The 21378-nt window shown below is 34.7% G+C and overlaps 1 protein-coding gene across 1 annotated transcript in view; it reads left to right on the top strand.

Moving 5' to 3' along the window:
• Window positions 1–19631, top strand: part of UNC13C (unc-13 homolog C) — a 239064-nt gene extending 219433 nt beyond the window's left edge. The window contains exons 31-34 of the mRNA XM_049812315.1: window positions 1752–1899; window positions 16301–16393; window positions 17127–17286; window positions 18229–19631. Of these exons, the coding sequence (XP_049668272.1) occupies window positions 1752–1899; window positions 16301–16393; window positions 17127–17286; window positions 18229–18514 (687 nt within the window). The 3' untranslated portion in view covers window positions 18515–19631. The remainder of the gene's footprint in view (window positions 1–1751; window positions 1900–16300; window positions 16394–17126; window positions 17287–18228) is intronic.
• The last annotated feature ends 1747 nt before the right edge of the window (window positions 19632–21378 follow it).

Here is a 21378-nt window from a genome sequence, read left to right as displayed (position 1 = left end):
AGTAGCTGTCAACACAGAAATGTAAATGATGACTTTGTTAGGAAAAGTACATTTATATTTCATCTCCTACAAAAATCTTGAGAATTGGAAGGTGAAATGTGTAGACTAACATGCAATGGGCATGTATGAACTGTAGGTCTGCTTTGTCACAGATATGCATAGGATAAAGTATTTAGTGTATACATGTGTACGTGAACAGAAATGCATATATTGCATATATTCCTTTGGCAACACTCCAAAAATGTGAGGAGAATAGATTGTCTATTTACAGTTCCCAACACTCCCTGTATTGAATGGACTAATATTGCATGTCATCAAGTAGTCACAGTGTTTTCCTAAAAAACATTGTTTGCTTTTACTCATTAGCCGTTAATGGGAGCTTTATACATCAATCTTGAGACCTAGAGCTGTAATGTAGACTGCAAAATGCTTTGCAAAGAGAACACACTGGTTTTAAACTCGTGTAGCCAACATATCTTTTCTTTGTAGCTTAAGTGCATTAGTTTATCAACTACTGTTTTGTATAAAATTTTAAGGAAAGTTCTTCATTGGGGGAGGAAGAAGGGAAGAATCTATCCTAATTTTTCTGAAGTCAGCTTTGGGATTGGAAACACAATATAGTACTTGCAATAGTTTACATAGTCAGCGTGACATCAAAGTGGTAAACATATACTTGTTCCAAATCTAGATGTGCCAGTAGATCAGGAGTCATCTTTTGTTTAAAGTATTTATGCTAATTTAGCCTTTCTTCTTCTTCTTCTCTTTTTAAATAAAAGAAGAAAGAGAGCACAAGTTATCAGTGTAAGCAGGACAGCAAAAGGAGGGGTGCTGTTCTGTAAGCAGGCCTTAGTGAACAGCTGGCAGTAATCGCCATCTACACTGGTGCAACCGCTTGCAGAGTGATCTGCCCCCATCTTAGGTTTGCAGGAAGCACTACTGGTGTAGTGTGTTACTGCTGCATCACTCATAGGAGCACATAGAGAACTGTGGGTACAGCTGTTCTGCCCCAAAGGAAATTCTCTTTTGAAGGATGAAATTTACTCCCCATGTTCAAGGGCAGTACCAACCCATGAGCTCCTTTTCTCTTCCATCCTCTTCCTTTCACAGTCCAGGAAACCCTAATGTGGTCATTCAAAGATGACACACACATTTTCTGCATATCCACGGTAAAACAGGTCAAAATTGGAATCAAAAAGATAATCACCATGGAAACTTCCACGGAATTTCTAATAATTTCCCAAAGCATAATCATAATTTCAGGCACAATTACAATGCAATGCTAATCCAAAACTTAATACTCTAGGAAATTCTCTTTTAAAATTTTAACAAAATTCCCCCTTCCCACAGAATGAATATATTCTTTACTTGCACTGTAAACCATGCCTTGATTTTAGAGGCTTTGTTTTAGATAAAGAATTAACGATTCCACTCTCCAAAAGATAAAAGAACCCTGCAAATATATATATATATCCACTTTTGACATATAAATACTTGAGATCATGAAGACCAAAATTAAAATTTTGTATATTTTTTTTCTCCCACAAGACTTAAATTTTTACCTTTGGAAAGAAGCTCTGTAGTAGAGATGATGACAGTTATCTCAACTGCTATAATCATAAATCTAGCTACACATGCCACCTGTTATTTTTTAAAGTTTGTGCAAGAATTTTACTTAAAATTGTATGTGTGTAACTGAGGCCTCTCTCAGATAATTTGCCTCTCTGAACAACCATATTTGGTTTTCATTTTAGCAATACTTCCATGCTGGAGGGAGTGGGCTGAAAAAGAATTTCCTGGAAAAGAGCCCGGACCTACAGTCCCTGAGATACGCTCTTAGCCTATACACACAAACTACTGACGCCTTGATAAAGAAGTTTATAGACACTCAGTCATCTCAAAGTAAGTGATATAAGAGAGATATAAGTACATCAAATTACATTTTAAATGCTTTAAATGATTGGCTGCCAATCACATTCTCCAAAAACTGTGGTATTTAGAGTTTATTGTCACAACTTTGCCCATGTGATGTTACCCCGTATCAACTGCTGTTGTCAATCAATGGAGCTTATCTGAGGGCAGTGTATTTATCAGCTTGTCACTTTACATAAAGAATATGTCCCATAGCTCTGTGTGAACATTGGATATCAGGGTTATTTATAGGAGCACTCCACACACAAACAGGGTTGTAGAGGCCATACTAGAGTGCATATTATAATTGCAGAAACAAAGTAAAAGCGTAAATTCACAGAGTACATTGGCAGCTTTAGATACATTCAGAGCTGGAGGATATTAATTACTGATCACAAATAACTGCAAAAAGCATGACATATCCCTTAAGGTTTCCTTTTGTGATTAAGAACAATAAATTGTGAGCAATGTGTGCTTAATGTAGCACACTGATTCCATGTTACAGAACACACACTTCTTCTAGCAGGTCATCTGTGGGTTCAAAAAGAATAGAAGGATGCTGTAGGCTAAATTACAGCATTGTCCCTGTCTAGATTTTTTTTCCTTTGTGCGTTTCAGAATTCAGATTCAAAATCATCCTGCTGAAAATGTCACATCATTTTTTATGCCAACTGATCAAAACGTTGATACTTTCCCAAAAGCAAACCAATGCAGAGAACATCCAAGAATATGATAGATATTAGGTGTACTTTGAATCTGGACATCAGCAACACTGAAGCCACTTCTTCCTGCTCTAGAATTTTGGTGTAGTGTACCAAAAAAACCAGAAACATGAAGTCCTTTTCATTTAAAATATATATACCATTCATTAATGGTATATTTCAAAAGAGGACTTTCCATGGTTTCAATAAGAGGGCAAGAGTTCATGGTTATACTTTTAGGCAAAGTTTCCTTCTATTTTCAAAAATAAGCTATTTCTTACCATTTTTCTTATCAATCTAGGACAGTGTTTTCATATGTCTACAGTACCTACAAGAACTGCTTTTATACAGATAATGTGCATTATATTCCAAGCTGAATGGTTTCGTCATTCTAGAAACTGCAAATTTTTGCATAATAGTAATATTTACTAGATTTCTTTTTAATGTAATGGGCATTTGTAAAAATGGCCTGTCCACCACTTAATATGTTTGGGAAGGAATACAACTTGCTGATCTATAAAGAATTACCCTGCTCCCACTCATGAGAATCAGAAAAGTTTTAATCGGACAGTTAAGCTGCAAATCAATTGCTTTTACCTGTGAAATATAGTATGTTACTCAGTATAAAAAGCATGAAACATTAGTTTTGCAGCTTGCTCAAAGATTATTTCCAAGGAATTATTTCCCAGGAAGCTTCCATAGTAGACTGAGGATCTCTGTTAATAATTCATACATTACAAGTGAGAAAATTGCTGTAAAACTAATATATAAGGAATAGATTCTTCTCCCCCTCCCCCACCCCCACCCCCAAAAATAGGATTAGCAGTATGGATTTAGGCAGAAAATTATTAATTACTAGTATATTTTGCTTTTCCTTTATGCATACTTTCATTGTAACTTCAGGAGAAAAAATTATCCAGGTTGTAGCCATAAGCATAGATCTTTTATAAATCCTAAACCACAAACTTGAATTTTCTGATTTTTCATCATTATTTCAGCCTGAGGTCTGTATTCATTTCTGTGCATACATTAGCATGCCTATATTTGCACACCAGTATTATTAGAAGTGTAGCCACTGGGAATAGAAGTTAAGGAAGAGTGACTCACAGCTTTTCATCATCCTTTAATGTCTCAATTTACAAGAACTAAAAAACTCTTCTATTATGACCTCCAGCCTCACAACTGTAGCTGTATCATTAGCATTTAGTTAAAATGACCCTGTTTGCAAATCAGAAACTTTCTCTGAAATATAATTAGATTTATATCTGCCCTCATATTTGTGCAGGTAACCAATCCATAATCAATAGATGGTTAGATGTAATTAAACTCAAAGCAATGGAAAAAAGAATACTTTAGATTTAAAGAAAATAGCATATTGAATAACAACCATGTGGATGAAAGTGGATGCTCAGTTTTCTTGTAATGACAACTAGAAACAGACAATAATCAGGCTTACTTTTAAAAACAGCTGAAGATATTTTTTCATTTGCCATGATTAAACTGCAGTGTTTCTAAGAAACTGAAGGGCAAAAATTTGTTTGATTGTTGCAAGGAGGGGGAGTTACTTTCCCCACCTAGAAAGCATAATAGCTATGTAAAAGTGTATGTTACAGTCCTTGATACTTCATGTATTCATGTACATGCAGGGTCAAGTTCAGTATGAATAACCAAATTATCCAAGAATATGCTTTTGCACCATTTCTAAACAAGGATGATTGCTTGAACCAGAGCTTTGATTCCCAGCCTTTGTGCCTACACATTCCTAAAGAGCTTCCGGGAAACAAAGCAATTTGCCTAGACAGCATTAATAAAAACATTCCTAAGTTTTAAAATGCTGACTTACTCCCAGGGATTCATAGTTTTTCATGTGGTGGTTTCAATACACTAAATACTTGAAAGCTAAACTCTTATTGTCATTTTCATATACACCAGGAGACTGTTTTGTTATGGACGTATGCTTTAAAAGCAAATTATCACACAGGACTAATGATGTTAACTGCAAAAATCTTACCTTGATAAGTTTTCCTTTTCAAAGCACTGCTACAGACTCTCAAGACTGTTTTCAAAACAGACAAGTGTTTGAATAAGTAAATGACACTACAGAGCATAAACTGGCAGTAACTTTTTGAGTAACTGACAACATTGCTTTTTCTTTTTTTTCTTTTTTCTTCATATAATTATTTGCCATTTAAAAGGAATGTGAAAGTTGTAAATTTAATCCTCACTCAGTGTTGTGAAAACAAATCTGTAACCACACTATGAAAATGAAAGATAAAAGAAAGAAAAACGTTGTCTGTATCAACTCTATTAGCAAATACAGATTATCATGCTTGCTGACATAGCTTAAGTTCTGTCATATGCTGTCATATGACTTTCTGCCTGGCACAGGAGGAGAGAGAGGTTTCTCTTCTCCTATTACATCCCTACTGCTATCCCAGATCTGCCACACAGTTTCAGCTTGTTTGGAAATTAAATACTGCTGAGACTCTGATTGTTACAGATTTTAACATTGGTATCAATATGATAGTAAGGGGGAAGGAAGGAAGGAAACATCTATGTTTGTCCCTTAGTATAAAAAAAGGAATTTTATTTCCAGGAAAATAAGCAAAATCTGCCAGCACTTGATCTATTTTAATCCCCAGAAGTGTAAAAGTTGTAGAGCAGCATTCTCTATTTGCAAATAAATTTTCAGTATTGTTTGGTAGGAAAACTTTTACAATTTTACATACAAAGAAATTATAAACTGCTAAAGAAATTTAGTTCGACTTATCTGAAGTTCACATTTAATATTAAACAGGTGATTAGTCCAGGTAATTCTGCATTGCCTGTTGTAAGCACATTCTTCTGGATCAGGGTTTTCTTCTTCTTCAACCATACACTAGTGTTAGCGCTGCCAAGAACCATTTCACGGAGCAGGTCACTTTTAGAGTCTCCAAAGTGAACACTGATGTAGACCTAAAGGATTTTGAAAAAACTAAAGGCAGTTTAGTGAACAGAACAGCATTTAAAAGCCTGAGTGACTAGTATCTTACACACTGTATGTGGTCATTGATAACTCAGCAAAGAGCATATGAAACAGCCAAGTGATAATCTCATAGCATCACTACACCATTACCAAGCCGGTCCCCTGAGGTTCAGATCTCTGATTGATTCTGTTTCCTTTGGACTTTTGTCCGCTGTAAATTGTCAATTTTAGATTGGGCACTAATAATAATACACATTATGTCATACTGTAAAAGTGATTTTTTTTCTCCTCTAAATTCAACTGCAGAACAACATTTTTGCATAATTCAGACTATAATATGGATTGTTTTCAACATCTTTTGTGACCAAACAATTTTTTGTGCACACTACACTTGTGCCAAGCATGAATCAGTTGTAAAACAGTTGCACACTGCCAAGCCTGACCTATAAAACCTTGCTCAGTTGCAGGGACGTGGGGGTTCAGTGCTGTATGGCTAAAACACACCATGGCTGGCTAACAGCTGGGTGGCAGCCAGCAAGCCAACACAGAATAACATCAAGGAAAGCTCAAAGGTTTCTGCAAAAGTCCATGTATTTGTACACTGATGTATTTATACAAGCTGTCAACATACAACAACTCTAGACAAAAAGGTAAAATTTCAGTTCAGGCAGGACAAGCTGATTTTAACTAAACTTGAGCTAAATTCAACCGCATTTTCACAATCAAGACAAAACTATTAAAGCCAAAGAACAAACTCTCACAGTATTTCTCTATTGCAGAAGAGAAGGAACAGACTCAGAACACTGAAGTAAAACTACATCCATATCTATTGCCTTACTGTACAAACTTTCCTACTCTATGGTATATTTGACTTACTGTTACTCAAAGCTCAGACCAGTCCCGCTGATGCTTCTCAAAATTTGTTCCTAAAAAAAGAGAGAATTTTCAGCCTGCCACTCACCTTTTTACTGAACTAAGTTATGCCTTCAGCTTTTAGACTACTTACAGGATATCAAATTAAAAGGAGATTTATGGCTGTGGTTTAGTTTAGCAACTGTCTTAAATCTTCAGTAATTGCATAAATTCTGTGAATGTTTACACTTGGCTAGCATCAACTCTAATAACATTTGGACAAATATGATTTTAGTTTTAGCAAACTACATGAAAAGACAGCACCTCAAACATTACAGTGTCATGAATTTGCTCTTATTTATTGCCACTGTAGCATCTAAAATGCTTACTTATTGGAAATAGACAAAGAAATATTTTTTCCTACAAATTTACAGCAGCTTAGTTTTATAAACCTTATTAAGAATGCTACTGTTATTGTATGGTATACAACATAGCAACCCATAGTGGCAGGACTACAATATATATTTTAGCTTGACTTTAAAGAGTTTGTATTACTTAAGCAGAAAAATCAATACTCATCTAGCAACTACTCATACTAGAATCCCTACTTGTGCATTTAAATGGCTGCAGAAAACGCTATTCTTTCACATCAGCTGATTTGTATTGGATTTCTTCATTCTTATGCTGGACAATTGAAAGCTAAAAGGGGAAGCAGCATCCGAAAACAAGAAAAGATAATAAGCAGAATTAAAAATATTTACCTAATGAGAATGAGTAACTGTAACAGTAACTCCATACTTGTCTCGTGAAGCCACCAACATAGGGAAGAAAATTACATGATCAAAAATGAAGAGAAATTCTTTTCAACTGCCAAATCAAAATTCAATTTTCTGTTCCTTTGCAACCTGTAATAGTGCAAGACAAAGCAGAACCTCACTATCTTCTGTCTTCTTAAATATATAGAATCAGATTTAAATACTAAACTGATAGTTAACTTAGAAAACAGCAACATAGTTTCAAATTGAGGTCACAATCATGTGTTACACAACCTTATTTCATGAAAGAAAAAAAATAGACCTGCATTATAAGCTGCAGAAATCAGCATATAATTGCAAGGAACATATAGTAATGAACAACAGAAAGCATAAGAGCAATGAAGAAACTTGCAGTATTACAACTAGTAGAAGTATTCTAGCATATGCTAATATCAAAATAAATGCATTCAGAATAGTGGCAGAAAAATATTTTAAAAGTTCACATATTAAAAAAAACCAGACTGCTGGTGAAGCATAAGGTTTTTACAGAATGTTCACTTAAGAGGCTGTCACAATAGAAAATTTCTTTGGTTACTTCTTAAATGAAACAGTAAAGCACCTAAATGAGAAATATGTTGCATATTACAGTTTATCTTAAGTCTTTGAGAAAATTAACACAAGCTACTGCTATCCATCAGTTCTATGACATTAGTTTTAAAAAATAACTTCTTAAGGGTATCAGTGGAGCATTCACTACATATGTAAACCTGTTAACTTGAGAGGCTATACTTGCCTGCATGCTGCCTGGTTAAAACGCTGGACAGTGTGTGTGTATATATACATATACATGCACACACACATATGTAGGGATGGATGGATAATGCTAACTGGATACTCATCTCTCATATCAAAGCTGGCTCATTCCTGGTTTCTTACCATACGGACATTACAAGTGGGTACAGGTAACAGAGGGTCACAACGGGGTTGGGCAATTGCCAGCCATGAAGCATGGTTTACACTAGGCAGAGATGAAGGGGAAGACCTTGACGGGGGAGATTCCACCCTGACACTCAAACCAGTACTTTCTACTCACAGAATAATATTCTGCTTTTATATTATGCTCTCTGAACTCCTCATATCACTCTGACATTACAGAAATTCAAATAGGAGAGAATGTATTTTGATGGTGTGGCTTTGTACAATTAAGAGGCTTACAGATGCTGCAGAATCTTCTGTCAACCTTAATACCTTCACATCAAGTGATCCTTAAGACAAATGATTCCTGTTTTCTAATCAAATACAAACCTTCTAAATCTTTTCATGGCAGCCTGGTGAAAGAAAAGTTGCTGAAAATCAGTATTAAATGAAAATTTTAAAACATGCACTCAAGATTTTCCTCTAAATTACAGAAAGCCTCAGCATCCTGTGATCAAGTTAGTACTTGATTAGTCACCCTGATCTTTTGTCTTCTAATAAATTGGCAGATGAACCCCAGACAAATATATGTATTTTATTGGCATTGTTAATCAGATTATGACAAATGTTTCTCTGAATTAAAATGCTGACTTCATAGCTTGTGTAATTCCTGGAGGATTGGGTACTGTGAAAGCTTGAATATTGGTTCAACCTTTTCATTCTTATGTCCTATATAGAAAATAAGGTCAAAGTATAGGTCCAGTATTTAAATAAATGGTCAGATTTATGCTGAAGCAGCTAGCTGGCAAATGGGATAGGATAGGGTTAGCACACAGCAACATTGCCTGTTCAGCGGTTTTACTGCCTGGCTTAGAGTACTTGGTGAGCTTTTCTAAATCTCAGGTACTAAAATCATGTCATGCATGATGATTAGTTTGCAGGTGGTTGTTTTTCTTCTAAGCTAGATTTCTAATCCTCAGAGAGGTAAAGAAGGTCTTGAAATCCTGAATCCTAGAAGCCAGAGGAAAAAAAAAAAAAAGAGAGACAAAAATATGCAAACCTCCATAGATTTAGCTATAAAGATTGTTTTAGAGCCTAGCTTATTATCTTTGACTACTTTGGGGCAAAAATACTGCTAAAGTCACCACTTGCAACAACTTTATGAGTGCCTGTATGAGAGGAGGAGAAAGTCAAGAAGCTACAAAAGTCCAGAAAGAAAACAGTCTTTAAAAGAGCATCTAGCCCCAGAACTATAAAAATATAACAACCCCAGACATTACAAGGAGGCAGTGTAGACATACAGAGAGAGACTTGATCAAATAACTATAAAGTAAAGGGAAAGGCTGAAAAGTTCAAGTAAGGCAGAAAGGAACAATGTGAATAATCTAAAGTTGATTATAGATCCATGCCAACTGGAAGAAGAGAAATACCAAACACTGACATGGTAATATGAATCTGAGTAATGAGCAAATTATGAAAATCCAAGATGAACAAAAGAAAGAAAAAAGAAAAACCCCCTAATTTTTGTCAAATCTCATCTTACCTTTTTATTGCTATCATTATTATTATATAAGCACTGATTTCTTCAATGCAAAACACATTAGTATTTAAAGTCAGATGGGTGTTTGGTAAATCTCAGATTTCTTTTCTGTTTAATGAAGTACTCCCTTTACATAAAGTAAAATACTTAATTCATGTTTACTTTCTCAACCTAGGGGTCATTTCAGCCCTTCAATAAATGTAAGGAACCATGAATGTATGGAAACTGGAAAATAATTGTGTGAAGAAAAAAAAATATAGTAAATTCAAGTAAACAACTTCTGACAATATGTTTTTATACATTCAATAAATTCTGACATTCAGTGCATTCCTTTCAAAGCAAATAATAGATTATTATTTGTAATGACTGCAGATAGTATAAAAGCCTTTCAAATACAAATAGGAGCTCTGTTTTCAAACACCTGAGAACAGACACTGGTATCTTTTGGACACTGTGTAGACTGCTTAACGGATTCCAGCTTCCAGAAACAGAATAAATTCTCTCCTCAGAGATACCTAACTTCTTGCATTAGGACGGGGATATAGTACATTTCTGAGTTCTCTGGAACCTGAGCTGAAAAAGACCATGAATCTAGATCCACATCAGGTTTTGGACACCCAGCTGCTGGTTTTGGTGACAAAGTCCAACCCTTATTTTTCTACTGAATTTTGCCTGAATTTCCAAAAAGCTCCATTTTTGACTATGCCTCCTTGTCCCATATCTCTACTCTCTCTTATGCGTACACTCTGACAACTTAACTATATACTTAAGGCTCAACAGATCTATAAACTGGACAGAAGGTATAGGAAAAAAACCAATCCAGCTTGCTAACTGCCAAGATGTCTTTTTTTGAATAAACCAGAAAGTTTTGAATAAAACACAAGTTTCCAAGCAAGTCCTATGAACTTTGTGAACACAATGCAAGTTTGGGGAAGGGCTTGTAGAGACAATGGAAGGTGTAAGAACATCTGCATATTGTCCTCATAAATATTTTGCAAAAAAGTGAGTCTTACTTACTGACTGTATAGTTAGAATTGTCCCTGCAAACACCACTAAACAAGAAAGGACAATGCACAGACCACAAACACTTCAACAATTAACGCTTTTGGAGTTCAACAGTAAAAAAAAAAAAAAAATCAAAAAGAAAAACAAGAAAAAAGAATTAAATCTGTTTTTATTGAAAGCTCTAATTGTTACTGGATGAAACAAAAAGAATATGCCTCTAGCTAAAGAACAATAAAAATATTCCATTATTCTTCTCTTTTGCTACTAGGTTACTTCGCAGCAGAAAAAGAATCCTTGTTTGCAAGCGTGCCCCCTTAATCTCTCTCTCTCTCTCTCTCTGACACACAATTTGCTACTTTCATTCTTTATGTTGTGAGAAACAGACCCTCACATAAAGCCTTCTCCAGATTTAAGGACTTTATATGAAACTACTAGGAGGAAGAATGATGAATACCAAAAGAAAGAATTGCTATCATAAGTTAGAATATAAGATAGTTGATGTTCCATGTAATGAAACAATATGTTAACCCAGAATTATACAACCATTTTCAAACTCTGTACTACAGGCACAGAGCTGATTGATTAAAGAGAATGCTCGTATGACTGAGTGCAGGGATAAATTTTTTTTTCTCTTAGGGTTCAGTACTATGTATTTCTGTCTGACTTTTTTACACCATCAAATTATTGGGTTTTCACTGCTCGGTTTTAAAGGCTGCTGTGTTTCACTTTCTTATAGCTACCAAATTTTGCCATGCTGAACTGTAACTAGAACAGATTGTAAGATTGATAACATTTGAATACAATACCAGATAAAAACTAACTTTGTTAACAGATAAGTCAGGCAATACCTTTTCAGACACAGCAATTTTATCTTCCATAAATACTTCTGCAGTGAATTTCTGAATTCTCTGAAATTCTCATTCTCTGAATGAGAATTTGCATTGTTATGTAAACTTTCCTATGTCTATATTAGAATATATAGATAGTGCAAACTTTGGCCATAGCTACAGTGCTGGTTTTAGTAATTATGTATGCAAAGTCTACTATCTTAAATACTCATAGCAGCATAACTCTGGTAGTTGGAGTGTCAGAGCTGAGACCTATGAACAGTCCAGTGATTAGCTCAGCTTCTCAGATGTGTTCTGCCACTCTTATTGAGGTCCCTGCTGCATACCAATGCTCATAGTAGCCCCCAAAACAAACTACTCTTAATATTTTCCTTTTTTTTTTTCCCCCAAGAAATTATGAAAGCATCCTAGTTTCCATGCCCCAATTTCCAGAGGAGCTGGAAAGTACACTCCATCAGAGGTACTGCTCCTGCTATTTCAAGGATGCTAGCTCATTTTCTGTGAATCCCATTTATTTCTGCTGGGCTCTTTTTTTTATGCAAAACTAGAAGTTAGTTTCCAAAGTCGTCCTGACAGGAAAACTTTTTTCAAACTTTTTGCTGCTAAAGGATCAAGCAGGACAAAGAACCCCTTTCACAGAAATGTACTTTTGCCCACAATCACAGACTATTTCAGTAGAAGTCACTGGCATTTAACAGGAATATTATTCTAGAGAATATAGATAGTTTCTGGTTTAGTTTTACAGAATATACATGACTCATTTTTCCACTTGTATTTTCTGCTATTTTCCCTACTCAAGTCCACAAGTTCAGACTTCTCCAGAGGTACATACTAAGGAATAGAAGACAGAACAATTAGTTTCTGTGTGCATATGTAGCCAATATGACTATCATGACTGAGAAACATTTGACCAGGTCCTTGGTGCAAAATGGCTCTCTTCTGTCAAGATCATTAGGGCTATAACAACTATCACATTGATGACATTCCAGGTGCTAAATGGACATTTTGTCCATTGAGGAGCAAGCACCTTTGGCCAGAGGAAATATTTTCACTCCTTACAGTTTGTTTGCTGCAATAGAATGACTGCAGTTTAGATGCAGGTGATCACTTTAAAACCCACCTATGAGAGGCTGCTGTATTTTGATTCATATAAATAACCTAACAAAATCTAAAGCAGAGTTCAGAGTGGAGGCAGTAATAGTTAAGCAACCATAAGGTTTCAGGCAGAATTATTTGTAAATTTGTAAAGCTTCTAATGAGATACATTACAGTACTAAAGGAAGAAAAGTGCAATCATCCTCTGCAGTGCAGGGCTAGATATTTGTTGTCAGTTAAATTGACTTGTTAAATGTGGTAGGATAAACGGACCTTTCTACAGTGCAATCAAAATCCCTAATTCCTGCTGTGACTTTACAAGAACTGATAGCAAGAAAACAAAACAGCAGAAATAGACAGATCAGAGTCTTTAAAATGAAGTGCTATAGTTCTTGAATGTCAACAAAAGCTGCTATAAGCAAATACTGAATGTCCTACAATTGTATCTCTAGTTTGTTCAGCAGGTCAGAGAGCAAGAAAGTGGGGAGGGGGGAGGGAAGCAAATGCAAGATGGATGGGGTGGTAACTGAAAGAAACCATGCTTATATTCTAGACTCCACTAGAAATTGTCTCTGCTGGCTAAGACATTCTGCTGCAGAAGTTTCCTTACCAATAGTGAAATGTAGGGTCATTTTAAGGTCAGCTGTTTTCAGTATAAAGCTGTATGATCTTTTACACAGATTTCTTTATAACCGTATCAAACAGTACTATATACACATGACTAATCCCACTATATATTTGCAGTACTACTTAGGGCACTATTGTGAATTATGGACTACTAGGAAAAGGAAAGAAAAAGATCAGTTAGGAGACCATTGCAGGGATATATTTGCATAGTTAATAAAAAAGTTGGAGAAACAGAACAAGACTTACCTTGTAGATTCATAGATTTTGTCGCAGTAAAATCTAATGTGTCATTATTACAGATTAATACAGCACACTCCATTATTACCATCACCCACAGGTTGCTGCATAAGCTATCTAATGAAAATGCCAATTGTTTTCTTTTAAAACCTTCCTGATTTCTCCTAAAGAGGTTTTGGGCTTGGGTTTTTTTAAGCTAAAAGCTAAAACAAGCAATCAACGCTGGCTGATATTTTCAGTGATATTCAGGATCAGCCTGACTCACCTTCCACTGCAGTCAGTGGTAAACTATTATAAATTTTGATTGGGAGAGAGTTTGAGAACTTCTTATACTTTCTCTCAGTACATTCAGTTTATCCTATCCATTCAGTGTCCCTATGATTTAGATTTTACAAATTCCTGGTTCTTCTGTCCAGTTTGGCAATGAAAGCTTTTTAATCAGAACAAAAGATTAATGACTCAAACTCCATAGTCAAGGATGGCTATATGTGGTATCAAAAGCATTATTCATAAAAAGGTCTACCACCAAAAAAATAACCTGTTAAGCTTGAATTCCATGCAGTATGTAAGAACTTGAAAAGGTAGAATTTCACAATACGAAAGAACAAGACAGATTAATGCTCTAGAAGCTCCAGTCTCTACTCTCTTTGATTTACTTTACAGCATCGGAAAGCCAATGAGAATAACCTATATATAAATATATATTATATATAGTATTGGAGTACTAGTCCAGATAAGCTACCTTCTGAATTTTAGGTGTTTCAAAAAAAAAAAAAATAAGGGAAGGTGTTTTCCCACAAGTCAGCACACTGGGTTAAATGTAACTCCATTAAAACCACCACATTTTATATAATGAAAATGAGGCCTTTTTTAAAATCTTGTTTTTCTGGACAGAATAATTTTATAAAGCACTTCACATTCCAAACAATTATTTTTTAAAAATTCATAAATAGATTTTATTTCAAGCAGCAGAAACTCAGTGTCAATATTATGCCACTCACTGATACATGGTCTAATATGTTTGCAAAAGAAAAGGAAATCAGCTTTAACTGTATGACCTTGACCAAATGAGTATTTCCTTTCTCTTCCTAAACAAAAGCTAATTTTACTGTACAGTCAGATAATACATTGTTTTACTCTTCTAAATAAAGCTATTCTTCTGATTTTATTTAGCTTTTGTAGTCATTTCATTCCTATCTTTTTATAGATGTTCTTAAAAAAAAATTTGTATTATTTACTGTGAACAAGATGTAGAATGACTCAGCAACTTAATTAGAGATCTTTTATAGTGCAGCTTTAACTAATTATCCAAATACAAGAATTTTAATGGCTGTTACTGAAACTAGACTTTTGTCATGAAAAATCTGATGTCTAACAAATTGCCTGTTTACATGTAAGCAGTGGTCCAAGCCCTCTAGCTGATACTGAAATACATCTAGCAGCAAAATTTGCACAGGTATCCTAAAATTCAGAAGTAGCAGCTATAACCAAATTAAGATATCGAGATCGTGGGTTTTTTTACTAAAACACTGTTGATTATGATTCAAAAGTGGATTCATGACAATTGCAAGCCAAACTCACCTGAAAGGTGGAAAATGCAGAACAGTGCTCAAGGATTCTGAGCAAGTTAACTGAGCACTGAATTTCCACATTTTGATGAATCAGGAAAAAAACTTGTTCTCTGAAGCAGTAACGCTTGGGGTAAGAGTATTTAATTGACCTTCCAATGTTCAACCAGTGTAGAGAATGTAATTACAGATCATGCCAACACAACAAATAAACATCACTGTAGAACACATTTCTAGGAAGCCACTGATGGTGAAATCCAGAAAAAACTACACATGATAAAGGGGAAAAAATATATTCTGGGTATAAACTAATTCAGAGTGGAGAAAAAAAATTCCCCAATATGATTACACAAGACACCCCTCTTCTCTGTACCCCTTCCTTAATTCCTGCATGAGCTGCTGGAAAACTTCTAAAGGAATGCTTCTTCTCACATATATATATATGGTTGGGGAACCAGTGGGTAAGGACTTTCTGTATAAATACAAAGAAGATAAATTCTTTCTTCTGCTAACCCACAGAAACAGTAGCCAGTTGTAAAGGGGTAGTAATTTGCTTCAGTATATGGTTCACAGAGGTTAGACCGGGGAGCAAGTGCACAGTTCAGAGTTCAACATTCACAGTCATCCAATTAAAGAACAAGTAAACACATCCAATTTTGTTCATATAGTACTGTTATTATCTGATACATTAAAGGACCTTTCAATACACACTGAGAGTCCTTTTAAGGAATCATTATGTGCAAAATGACTTAGAACCTGCACTGGTGCTCAAAAGTAAATACTTCCAAAATTCAGTTCCTGGCTCTTCTGCCATCCCTGCAACCTTCCCTTTTTTCTTTAAGCCCCTGTGTCTATGCTAGTGCAGAACCTTTAGTAATTTACTTAGACATAACCCCCAGCAAAGGATTAATCAATAACAATACAGAAATAACTTTCCAAATGTGTACTTGCAATAAGATTTTTGGGGTGCACATGCAAACAAAGTTTGACAAAACCACCAATTTTTGCATTTCAAGATGCAAATGCACCTAATAATAACCATAATGGAACGTTCCACATGGAAGGCTTTTTTTACATAGACACTTTACATAGACATTTGCAATTGCTAGGTACTTTTGTGGGAAAATCACTTATAAATCTGTAACTGATTCCCACTTAAATGTGAAATATATGTCAGAAATTTCTAAGTGTTTCTGACAGAAAATACAGCTCACCTTTTTTCACTGTCGGCTTCTCAATACATCAAGAGAAACAGTGTGCTAATCTACTAATTTATTATTTCAGGTCAAACCACTAATAATTCAGTGGGTGAGATATCTATACAGGTGGATGTCTCCACACATCCTGGAACTGGTGAGCATAAAGTCACTGTAAAAGGTAAGTTTTCAAATAGCTAATTTTAAAAAGAAAACAACAACAAAGTCCAAAACCCCCAAGCACTTCATCCTAAATAAAACATACCAATAATGAAATAAAAAATGTTAAGTATTACAGTACTTGTAAAGCTATGAGTATGGCTTCAGAAGATTAGGATTTTATTTTTACCTTGCTCAACATCACCAGAAGTTAAGATTATACAGGTAAGTACAATCTATGCTTCTCTGTGTAGACAGTTTAAAAGTATTATTATACAAAGTTATAGGGTTATAAATTCAAATGTGCCAAATTAGACTTCTGATTTGCTTGCATATAATTTATTTTTCCAAAAGCTGTAGAAAAGCTGGGTGATGAATGACTGCACCAAGACTTTAAAAGTTCCATTTTTAACAAAATGCCTTTGTTCTGCACAACCTGAATTCCAGAGGAAACCCAGTATCATTTAGATTAGTATAAGCTGAATTTTTAATTACAACGAAGGTAGCAGACAAAGGAGCTGCTAATGTAAAGCATTTGTAAAATATATGTTTATATTTGCTACTGTTGTAACTGAAAGTAGTCAATCTTACTTGGCAGAGAACAGGCAGAGCTCCTCCTAAGCTTCCAGGTATTGGTATCCTATAGGAAATCTCTCAGGTCACCTTTCATTGGCTATACAAAGTCATGCTGGATAATTAATTGGAACTCTTCCAATGGAATTTTATTTGACTTTGTTTCTTTTATTTCTTTATAGTTGTAGCAATTAATAATCTACACTGGCAAACAACAGCTATGTTCCGGCCATTTGTGGAAGTTTGCATATTAGGTCCTAACCTAAGTGACAAGAAAAGGAAACATGGAACCAAGACAAAGAGCAACACCTGGTCACCAAAATACAATGAAACTTTCCAATTGTAAGTCCTCTTTGTCTGCTAATTGTATATTTTATGCAAATTTTGTTAGAATTTCTTGTGGCTAAACCAGTAAGAACATTAAAAAAAACATCCTAAGGCCACTATACACATCAGAGTCCATAGATATAGACTCCACTTCAAAATTATTTAGTAATTTGTATCTTTTTTTTTGTATGAAGACAAATGACAACCACTAAGCTTTCAGTCTGGTTAAAGCTGGTTAAAATGTACATTTCCCTACACAGGAATAATTATTTATATATCTAGAAATCTATTTGCCTAAGTGGCAATCTGGACTGAAGCCTTTATTATTGCTCCTAGATATCTGGGCCTTTATGACTGTTGAGATATCTAAATATGTTAAAGGATGGTGTATGGTTAATGGTATAATTTATCTCTATTATTTAATCCTTAAAGCAATAAGAAATTGTCACCTAACCTGGAGTTTTAAATTTAGTACTTCTTACAGCACCTCTCACCTATTTACTCCTCCTCCCTTTTCATAACTGAGACCCTGACTAAGGCAGAGTTCACTTTCTCAGTGTCTGACAGCAAAGCTCCTTTTGAGGCTTGCTGCCAGTGATTTTCTTCATTTTTTGCAGTTGATTTAAAGATGTGGTTATGATAGTTGTGGAACTAGTTGAATATTTTAGGTACTTTCTAGGGAAAGGTAACCATGTTTATTTCAGATATTGAGGGAATGATGAATTCTCTGTTTCTGTTCAGGTCAATGTGAACAGAGACTACATCACCAGTAGCATCTGACAGGTTAACTGTGTAGAAGGTTTAAAACTAAATGATATTCTGTTGCAACAAAATGGAACTACAAAAATTAAGCTACAACTATCACTTTAATTTTTACAAGATTTCTAGAGTACGTTCATTCCTTAGGGGAATTAAACAGAATTCCTTGTTCTAAAATCATATTTTCAATCCATGCAGCATTTTGAGTAAAGAAGATAAGCCAGGAGCCTATGAACTTCACCTCTCAGTGAAAGATTACTGCTTTGCTAGAGAAGATCGCATTATAGGAATGACAGTTATTCAGCTGCAAAACATAGCAGAGAAAGGTAGCTGTGCGTCTTGGTACCCCTTGTTGAGAAACATCTCTGTAGATGAAACTGGGTTAACAATTCTTAGAATACTTTCTCAGAGGACCAATGATGAAGTTGCTAAAGAATTTGTAAGACTTAAATCAGAAACAAGATCTGCTGAAGAAATAGGCTAAAATACCCAAGTAATGCAAGATTGTCACCGCCGAGAACATAGATACAATTCTGTTGTCTGAATAGTGCATGCATGTGCAAATCTGTGGGAATGTTTAACTATGTTTTCAGTGTTTGCCAGTACTTATGTACTATATTTGCAAGGTATGTCAAGATGCTGTGTACCTTTTATACATATTTTGGTCTTTGGTAAAGTAATTGTTCCAATGAAGTGCCAAAACTAAGATTAAGAGTAAATGTTTCACCGTATCTTTTTAAATGTCGATTTCACCTCATTACAATTCCTTTATTTTTTAACATTTATTAATAAATAATTAGCTTTTTTTAATTTATTAATAAGTTGTCTCTGTTAAACTACTGTATTGCTTATTCTAAATTAAGTTACCTCCCTTACTATTATTTTTAAAAATATATACCTACTTTTCTTCAAACTCATTTTATGCAAGCCTCATTTTAGGTATCTTGCTGATAACTTTTTCTATCATTACTACAGATGCAGTTACTTATAGAAAGTGTTTGTAATTTTATAATGACCAATATAAAGTAATGATTTTTGCATAAAAACTGAAAAAGGATGGAAATATTTTATGCTAATCTTTTTCCAACCTTTCATAACTATCACTGTGAAGAAATGCTGTTAAAGCAAGTTCTCAAGAAGCTGTGCTTATCCGAGTTTGCTACAGATGTTTGATATCTTGAGATAACTTTGTTCTTCAAAACTGCCAAGGTTATATCACATTTGTATTAAAAGAGTAAGTCAGTATCTGTAGAAAAAGACTGCCATACAGTACAGCATATGTGCTTTTAAAAAATCATTTTTTAAATGATATGGTACTGTACAAGGCTTAGTAGTTTGGAATATGTAATGCCGGTTTGTGGTTTGTTTCTAGAAATTGTTTATGAAAAGAAAAGATGCTGTTAGCATTTTCACTCAGAGTTATTAACGTTGCTTTACATACTTAGCTGTAACATCAGTTAAGTGCTTTATTTCTTTATTTTTTTTAGAAAAGTTCAACAGTTTGTACTTATGCAACATTACTATGTATTGCACTATAGCAAATTCCGTGTCCTGTAAATATATTTAGTGAGACATTGTAAAATAAAGTATGAAGAAGCTGCCTTCTAGTTTTGTCATTTGATATTATTTATGTACCTATAGCTCTTATGTGCATGTGAAGCCTATGCAGTGGGCTTACAATATAGCTTTGTAATATATCACAGTACAATTTCCAGTGTTTAGCATCTGGCTCTTTTATAAGTGTAAGATTTGATATGTCACTGTTCTAACAAATGATAATAAATGAGATAGGCATATATGTATATATAATGTGCTGTAATAATACATAATACACATAATATTCTATAATAATACACATATTTGTCATTGGTTTTGGTTACAAGTGCTTCTAATAACACAGATTGGAGTTTTCAGCTTTGTTTAGGGAAAAAATAAAGGAGGACATATAGCTACTATGCTGCTGCCAGTCTTTTAAAAATGTAGTATGTGACTCCACATAGGTAAACCAGTCTTTCCAGGATATCCTTTTGAGAGATATTTAGATGAGATTTTAAGGACGTCTTTCAACACCCTTAATCCTCTTGCTTGAATACTAAAAAGTAGATTTACCATAAGTATATTTAGACATTAGAGAAGATCTACACAGCTTTTAGAGAGTTAATAACACTACACTAAGATCATAGCGGGGGGATGGAACCCAAGTTATCTTATTAGTGTATATCCCGCAGGTAGTTATGCATTGGAGAATACACTAAGGCAGAGGGAGATTTTGATGGGTATATTTTTTTAACTCATCACTTCAGAAAGCCATTTCTCCATGTGAAAAGTTATGCTGATGATTTCACATTTCAAAAAGTAGTTCATTAATTTAGACATTAAGTGACTCCTTAAACAACTCTGAGAATATAACTGTAATAATACCTTCTAAATATAGGTTGCATGTAATTGCAAATACTTGCAAAACTCTCCCAAGGATTTAGAGACCCAAAATCACTCTTGAAACTAATCCAAGCTTGTAATGCTTCAGATGTATTGTGTGTGTTTACTTAAAAGTAAAGTCCAGGTGTCGCTCCAGTAACTTCAACAAAATTAAAGAGGATTTTATCTGAGTCTGTATAATACTGCCTCCTGACAAATCTCCATTTGTATGTGCAAGTCGTACTGTTTCCTGTATTTCTGCAGGGTATAGCCCAAAGTGTCTACAGCGCATGACACTGAAAACACAGAATCTATTAACAGTTAACAAGATTTAATGTAAGAAAACATCAGTAGACTCAGCCTCAAATAAAAAGGGGGGAATAATCAAGAGATGAGGTGGTTCCTGCAATATAGAACATTATTGTGGATAAAATGCAAAGAGAATTCCACAATAAATCATTTGGGTCTGTGATTAAAACAAAGACTGGGCTAGACATCTTCTGGTTTTTTTACCTGGAGCACTTTTATCATGTTTTTCTGTAGCTGTTTATTCTACTGTAAAATGGCACACATTTTGGTGCATAATGTATTCATTTACCACCCACTTAACTATTTATCCCTGAGATTCACCTATAAAGGAATAAAAACTGAACTTGTCAAGGAAGTCAATTACTGCTCTCAGCGGTCTCCCTCAGTAGCACATGCTAGAAGCAATCAGGCAATCTGGCAAAGCAAACCCATATAATCTACAGCTTTAAACAGTAACATTCATGTTTCACCATTTTTAACAGAGAAATACTTACCTTCTACATCAAAATTTGTCGTGTAGAAGATGAGAGGGAAATATGTTAACTCTACATCACAGGGCTGTTTTAAACATTTTTGTGAGTCAAAAATGCAGATATATGCAATGGTGTAGTGCAAGCAGTT

Source organism: Accipiter gentilis, chromosome 10, assembly GCF_929443795.1.
Source record: "Accipiter gentilis chromosome 10, bAccGen1.1, whole genome shotgun sequence".
In the NCBI taxonomy this organism is placed as follows: domain Eukaryota; kingdom Metazoa; phylum Chordata; class Aves; order Accipitriformes; family Accipitridae; genus Astur; species Astur gentilis.
This window is presented reverse-complemented; position numbering and strand designations above follow the sequence as displayed.